At 28.6% G+C, this 8,460-nt stretch overlaps 1 protein-coding gene across 1 annotated transcript; it reads left to right on the top strand.

Moving 5' to 3' along the window:
• The first annotated feature begins 359 nt into the window (after positions 1–359).
• Positions 360–2,577, top strand: LOC135931591 (cytosolic Fe-S cluster assembly factor NUBP2 homolog). Its single transcript, XM_065468822.1, has 7 exons — positions 360–514; positions 556–644; positions 684–793; positions 961–1,115; positions 2,125–2,235; positions 2,297–2,366; positions 2,413–2,577. Exons 1-7 carry the CDS (start codon positions 407–409, stop codon positions 2,547–2,549), a joined length of 780 nt encoding a protein of 259 aa, XP_065324894.1. The 5' UTR covers positions 360–406; the 3' UTR covers positions 2,550–2,577.
• Positions 2,578–8,460: the final 5,883 nt, after the last annotated feature.

Here is an 8,460-nt window from a genome sequence, read left to right as displayed (position 1 = left end):
CACAGCGCGTACAAGGTCTACAGGACACGCGATATCGACACACCGAACAACAAACAAAGAAGGGACTCATCATGCAAACTTAACTTTAACTCTCAATACTCACCAAGATATAAGAGTTATTATTGTTTTTTTTGTTGCCTCACTGAATAACCATATCAGGATTCAGGTACATTATTACATGACATTATATTTCTTAACACTATTCTGCCGGTAACGGAACTAATACATCACCACTTTCGTACTTCTCCCTTCTTCACTTTGCTAGCTTGCTACATATAGTGGTACCGTCCACTATAATAAAACGGATATACATCATGTATAGGATCTATATACTAGTGAATATACTTGGTGTACGCCTAACTCCTGGTGGGTTATGTGGTAATGAATAAATGAATGAATTCTCCATATGGAAAAAATTAAGCATGTTATTTTAGTTTTATCAGGGAAGGGAGGTGTTGGTAAAAGCACCGTTGCTTTGCAATTAGCCCTCACTTTAAATAAAAATCAATACAAGGTATGGTATATGTAATTAATTTTTTAAATAATTTATTTTAGGTAGGAATACTAGATATTGATTTATGTGGACCCAGCATACCAAGGATGATGAACCTAAGTGACAAAACTATATATCAATGTTCACAGGGGTATTTTGTATAATAAAATTAGGTGTTATGATATTTTAGATGGGTACCTGTGTATGTAGATGATCAAAAAACATTATGTGTAATGTCAATGGCTTTTCTACTTCCAAGTGATAAAGACCCTGTTATATGGAGGGGTCCTAAAAAGAATGGTATTCTTATTAATAAACTTTTTATATGCCAATTATAGAATACTATGGCTAAATTTAAACAAATATTGTTAATTATCTAATTATTATTTAAAAATTCAGATATATTTGTAATTAAATTTTTTCCTTATTGTTTTTTTTAAATGATAAAAATATTAATATTGTAAAAGCTATGATCAAACAATTTATCAACAATGTTTATTGGGAAGAATTAGATTATTTAATAATTGATACACCACCTGGTACCTCGGATGAACATATATCTGTGATTGAAAATATTGCACCCTATAATCCGGAAGGTGCCATTCTTATAACAACACCTCAAGTAAATTTAAAAAAATATATAAAAAATATTTGACTAATATTTTCTGATTAGATTTCAATACACAATTGATTATAACCTTATGTTAGAGTTAGGGTTGTTAAAGTGCCCAATTCGAGTGAATTTTTAAAATGGACTTATGATTTTAGCTAGAATTTATTTATATAAGCCTCAAGATTTGGCAAATAAAGGTATAAACCCTTCTGCCATCTATGAACAAAGTCTCCATAATATTATTCTGGCTAAAATCTTGAACAGATTTTAAAATTTGATGCAAATCAGGCTTAACAACCCTAGTTAGAGGGTTCTACTTAAAAGTAGCCTGGTATTTTAAATCCTTAATTTTTTAAAAGTTCAAGATTATCTAAAAGTCAAATCATATAATTTTACTAATTTGAGTTTTTTTATTGATATATTTATTTATTAGAATGGGAGGGGAGGGGAATAGAGGTCCTAACCATTTCATATTTAAAACTACAGGCCTATATCTAATTTTATTTATCTTCTATTATTCTTGGTGTTTAAACCAATTATCAATGCAGTATATTATATATATATATTGTGCCTCTTAATACCCTCTAAACTGGGTTGACAAAATTCATTATTTTTTTGAAATATCTAAATTATTTTTAAATCTATAAAAGTTTGTGGTTATATATAGCATAATCCACAAATTTTTCACAATTTTTATCCGATATTCATACAAAACCAATCCATAAACTATACTGACATCTGAGAATGTGTTTCTGATAAAATCAGATTATTTTCCAGAATTCCATAAAATCATCAGTTATAATATGTATCAAGTGTGACATGATTAATCATGTCTCCTTCAAATTTACTGTCTTTTCATGTCAGATCTCCCAATCAATTTAACCAGGACTTGTTGCTAAGTCATAAATTTATTTAAACACCTACATTTATATCCTGAATCTAGCATCTTATAGAATAAAAGTTTCAACTTTTATTAAAAAAATTTTTATATTATATTCATTTTTATATAATATTTTAGCTTATATCTGTGAACGATGTAAGAAGGGAAATCACATTTTGTAGAAAATTAAAAATTCCAATTCTAGGTCTCTTTGAAAATATGTCTGGATATATTTGTCCCCATTGTAAAGTAATATATAATATTTTGTAAATGCATTCCTTATAATAAAAATAATTTTCATATTTCATAGGAATGCTCAGATATATTTTCACAAGGTGGAGGGCAGAAATTAGCTGAATATGCAAATATACCGTTTTTAGGTGAATATTAATTTTTATTGATAGTTTATTTTTTAAATTTATATAGGATCGATTCCCTTAGACCCCAATATAGCTTTATGCTCTGAAAGTGGCGAAAATTTTATTGAAAAATTTAGGGAATCTTCATCTTTAAATTGTATATTTGAATTTATATCAAAATTAAATAAATCTGAATTAAATTAAAAAAATGTAATTATATATTATTTATATAAAGAGCAGAATATATGAATCAATTTATTTTATACTAAATTTTAAACTGTTTAATGACATTAATTATGTTTATTACAAGGAGAGAAACTATTTTTTGTCATGACACATACACATACTATATGAACCGAGAAAATTTTAAATAAGTAATAATACTACAATCCGAATGTCATTTTAATAATATATTTGAGTGATCTAAAGGATTCACATTGCTTAGCATAAAGTTGCTTGAACTTGTGCCACCCAAATGATAAATATCTTCTCATTTTTATACATTTTTAGGTTTTTGCTGTTCAAATATACATTATATGCCAAAATTGGCAGAATGATTTGAAACACAAATTTTTAAATTATGCCAAAATTTAGTGCCTTATTTATGCATTCATATCTTCTTAGCCAGATATAAGTCGATTCAAGAAAAACAAGTTGACACCTTGCAAAATTGTAAAAATTATGTAATTTGTTCAAATATTTAATGCCTAATTTCTGCAATAATATTCTTTAAATCACAAACTACCAATAAGTAAATTATGAAATTGGTCACCTTTTTCCAAAATTTAAAATACGGGTCCCAAATTTTGAAACATGTTAGTAAAGTGCCTTAATTTGCACTTTACAAAAATTAATTTTCAAAAATCGACTCTTTTAAAAAGATACATGTGCCACATCTGAAATGCAAGAAATAATCGATATCGATAATGAACCCATTGGTTTGATTGGATTTTTTAAAAATGTACTCCTCGATCAAGCGAAGATTTCGTTGATGAACGTTTTCAGCAGTTAGGCCATGTCCTAGTTCTATTTATTACTAAACATCCGACTGTTTAGCCCTCTATTTAGCCTCAAATAAACAGCCTGAAAAATAAAAATAACAATGTCACTAAACGCAAAGCAACTCGAAATATTGGTTAAACAGCATTAAGTATAAAAATTTAATTGAAACAAGAGACATCCTTAAAATTTTTCAAGGATCCATTTGGGTTTGCATTTATTCGATATACTTGTATTGATAATGCGCCTTAAATAAAACTAAATGAATATCATAGTTGATTAAATATTATTAACGGATCAATATTCGTTTAGAAAGCGATATTAATGTACTAGAGTTATTGACTGAAATAAAAATTTTAATTGTGTAAGCAGACCATAAATGTCCTTTAGAAATCTTATGCTATATTTACAATAATAGGTTAAATAAAGCTCTGCCATATATAATATATACATTGTTTTTAGGATTATTCTAACTATTCCAATTATAGTCTCATCGGCTGAACCTAACTGCTCCAAAGCTCAAACAATTAGGATTACTTAAGGTCCTGCATGGCGCAAAACCGCCTCGTAAATATATTCCTTATTTCAATCGAAGATAACATTGCATCGTCGATAGATTGCACTGACCTATATTAACCTTTTTATATGCGTTATTCATATTTATGAATTTTTTAAACCATATTTAGTTTTTGTCAGGATACGAAATATTTTCAAACGAATTTATATAAGGGCTGCCGAATCATTTTTTGCCCTGGACCGCCAGAGTTTCGGCAAGACGCTGCTGATTATTAAGTATAATAGTAATTTTAACATTATAAATAAATGTCGATATTACTAATAATAAAAAATTTAACTGGATGGATTTCCTAGCAGTGAAATTATAAATGGCGCCTACTAAATTTAGATAATATTTTATTTATAATTAATCATTTCCACCTTACCCTAAATCATGCCCTATCCCTTACCGAATGTAAGCTAATCACGCAATACTTAGCATGAATTGGTGTCGACTGAGATATTTATCAAGGACTGGTTTGGAGAAGGTAAGCAGCCATTTAACAATTGCGGACTCTTAAGCTTATACCATACATGGTTTTGGTGAAAAGCAAAACTAATAGGATAAATTAACACCAAATCATATCAATTTAACCCTAAGTTAATAACTGGAATTTTTTTCAGCAATAAAAAAATATTACCCCTATCATTTTGTATGTTAAATATTTTTTATAGCAAATATTTTCGAAATTCCCCTGAAAATTTCTGCTAGGGATTAATTTGTAAAATTATCCATAAAGGACATATAAACCCAATGCTGTTTCGTTTAGCCACTTAATTTTACAAAAATTAAAAAGAGGGTGCACAAATTTGATTATAATAGAAAGGTGGTTCATATAAAGCGAAACAGCACATTGAGAGCAGAGACATGTAAACGGCTGGCCCGTACCTTTCGGGCCGAGTCTATTTAAAAAAATAATTCCGGTTCGGGCTGGGTTTGGTCTAACATTTTTTAAAAAAATTTCGGGCCAGATGGGCTTAGATTTTTAAATATATTACATTTTGTCAAATTGATATATTTTAAAATTTTTGCAAGAAACAAGACGCTTATTTTTTTATTTGTAGAATATTTTTTTTACAATAAAAAAAAATTAAATTATTCTGTATTTGAATAAATTCGGGCTGGGCGGACAAATAATTTTTATTTCGGGTTGGGCTTTTCGGGACAAATAAAAAAAAATTTCTTTCGGGAACGGGCCTGACAAATTTTTTAACGTGAAAAATGATCTGAGAATTTTAATTTAATTTATTACTTAATAAAATTATAAATATAGTATTTAAAATGGCTCATTCATAAATAAATATACCTTTTTCTTTCCTTGATTCCAGTTCGTTACACATTACAATATTATGTAATTTTAAGATTATTAAACTTTTTTTTCCAAATTTAAACCATTACAAAATTAATATTATAATAGAAAATATGTTTTAAATTTCAATGGTTAATTATTTACCAAGTTACTGTTGCTAGGTTTTATTTGACACTTAAATTTACCCAAAATAATAGATAATTTTTTTGAGAATGTCTTAATTATTTCTATTAACTAGCTGATAGTCCGTCAAGAATGACGGGGAATCAGAAATTTTCCTATTTTATGAGGTGTTATTCAAAAATTTTCCATTATTTTTATAAAATATTGAAGTATATATTTGATAATTTTAATTTATGTGCACTATCAAAAATCTAGTAATTTATAATCAAAAAAATATATATTCTTGCTAGAGATTAACATATTTTAAAAAAGTATGGAAAATTTTAGAATAATCCCTTATCTAAATAATATAAATTTTCGCAAGACATTAACATATTTATAAAAGTTATGGAAAATTTTAGAAAAACACCTTATCTAAATAAAAATTTCCATATAACACCTCATAAGATAGGAAAATTTCTGATTAATCCTTCATCAACTAAAATCATTATTCACCCATCATTGAATAAAGAAAATTCTGATTCGCTGTCATTCTTGACGGGCTATCAGCTAGTAACTTATATTCTTGATAACGGGTTCTTAAAAAATCCCTAGAATATATGTAAATTTAAGGCAAGGTCACAACCGGCTATTTTTTTTGTTATTTATGCCAAAATAAAAATGGATTAATATTTCCTCCATACATACACTTAACAATGGCTTTCTTTATTTCCTAGTGTCCAACAATTTCTTGAATCCAGCAATTTTTTTGCAAAGGCATCTGTGGTTTGCCCATTCCTTTAATTCAAATAAAGTCAGATGAGAAATGATATAATTCAGTTAATGAAATTAGAGACCTTCACGGTAGCCCAGGTCAGCAATAAAAATCCAGGCTAAGTTCATATTTAAAAAAAATTCAAACCCAAGCCCATTATAAGTTTCAAAAATTTTTCTTAATCCCAAATCCGAAAATTTAATATATTGTTTTAAATGAAAAACTAAAAATTATGCCAAAGTGTGGTGCGTTAATTGATCCTCCAGAATCTTTAAACTGCATATCAACGGAATGAACCGTTCGAGATTTATAAGCAAAACAAAAAAGTATTGGCACTTTGCCAAAACCGAAAATAAAAAGGATCATGTTTTGAAACTTGGCAATTATGTAGTATTCAATACGTACATTAACAATCACCAAACCGGATATCGATATCACTAACCAATACCGAGTTATAACCGTTTTAAAAACGTTAAGTTTGCGGAAATATTTAAACTGTAGGAACGATTTGGGGATCAATTACCGAAACTTATATCATTGTATAGCCCGTTAATTGATCTTCTATCCGGAAAGCAGCGGAATGAATCGTTACTGAGTTATGAGCAAAATAAGAAAGTGTTGGCACTTAGCCAAATCCGAAAATATAAAAGATCACGATCTGAAACTTGGCAATTATTTAGGCTTTAATTTGTGCATTAATAATTTCTAAACCTATCGATATCACTAACCGCAACTGAGTTATGACCTGTTTTTATAGCGTGAAGTTGTAGGAATTTTTTTAAAAAGGGATACTAAAAATTATGCCAAAGTGTGGTGCGTTAATTGGTCCTCCAGAATCTTTAAACTGCATATCAACGGAATGAACCGTTCGAGATTTATAAGCAAAACAAAAAAGTATTGGCACTTTGCCAAAACCAAAAATAAAAAGTATCATGTTTTGAAACTTGGCAATTATGTAGTATTCAATACGTACATTAACAATCACCAAACCGGATATCGATATCACTAACCAATACCGAGTTATAACCGTTTTAAAAACGTTAAGTTGGCGGAAATATTTAAGCTGTAGGAACGATTTGGGGATCAATTACCGAAACTTATATCATTGTATAGCCCGTTAATTGATCCTAATTGATCTTCTATCCGGAAAGCAGCGGAATGAATCGTTACTGAGTTATGAGCAAAATAAGAAAGTGTTGGCACTTTGCCAAAACCAAAAATATAAAAGATCACGATCTGAAATTTGTCAATTATTTAGGCTTTAATTTGTGCGTTAATAATTTCCAAACCGGATATCGATATCACTAACCGCAACAGAGTTATAACCTGTTTTTATAGCGTGAAGTTGTAATAATTTTTTTTAAAAATGAGGATCAATTACTGAAATTTATGCCAAAGTGTAGAGCGTTAATTGATCCTCCAGAATATTTAAACCGCATACCAACGGAATAAACCGCTCGTGAGTTATGGGCAAAATAAAAAAGTGTTGGCACTTTGCCAAAACCAACCTAAAATAAATAAAATCATAATCTGAAACTTGGCAATTATGTAGTATTTAATATGTACATTAATAATCTGCAAACCGCGTATCCGTATCACCAACCGTGACCGAGTTATAACGGTTTTAAAAACGTGAAGTTGGCGGAATTTTTTTTTTAAAGTGAGGATCAATTACCGAAATTTATGCCAAAGTGTAGAGCGTTAATTGATCCCACAGAATCTTTAAACTGCATACCAAGGGAATAAACCGTTCGTGAGTTATGGGCAAAATTGAAAGGTTTTCGCATTTTGCCAAAATTTAAAATTCGAGCAATCATTTTTTAGTTATTTAGTGTTTTAATTGATCCTCCGAATCCTTCAAACGGAATGTCAAAAAAATTAAAGGAAAGTGAGTTATCAACAATAAATATTTCAAGGTCAAATTTCGACCCGACAAATTATGGATATTATTAAATTTTATCGATTTAAAAGGCCAATGATAAAGCTAGAAAGCCTATTATATTTATAAAAGTATATTCCTTTTTTATTGATAGATCTTAACTATTTTAAAAAATATTAGAAGAGTGTAAGTAAACTTGAATTACAAGTAGCTATCTAGAAAAATTAGGTATTATTTAATTTAGCCAAGTATATCGGCCTTTATGGCTTTTGTAGTTATATTTTAATCTGTCGAAGATTTTTTATGTAATATAATAGTGAAGGAATGGTGAATAATATTATGTACGAATAGTAATATATAAATCAGAAAAAGCAACAGTATAATTTGTTTTAATCACGATATATATTTATTATAAGCGTGGGGGTGTTGTGTTCTAATTAATTAATGTTGTTAAAATTTTTCGACCATAGGAGATATGTGGAATTGATTGAGATT

Source organism: Gordionus sp. m RMFG-2023, chromosome 1 (genome assembly GCF_954871325.1).
Source record: "Gordionus sp. m RMFG-2023 chromosome 1, tfGorSpeb1-WG-v2, whole genome shotgun sequence".
Classification (NCBI taxonomy): domain Eukaryota; kingdom Metazoa; phylum Nematomorpha; class Gordioida; order Chordodea; family Parachordodidae; genus Gordionus; species Gordionus sp. m RMFG-2023.
The sequence above is the reverse complement of the archived record's forward strand: the minus strand, read 5'-3'. Positions and strand labels throughout refer to the sequence as shown.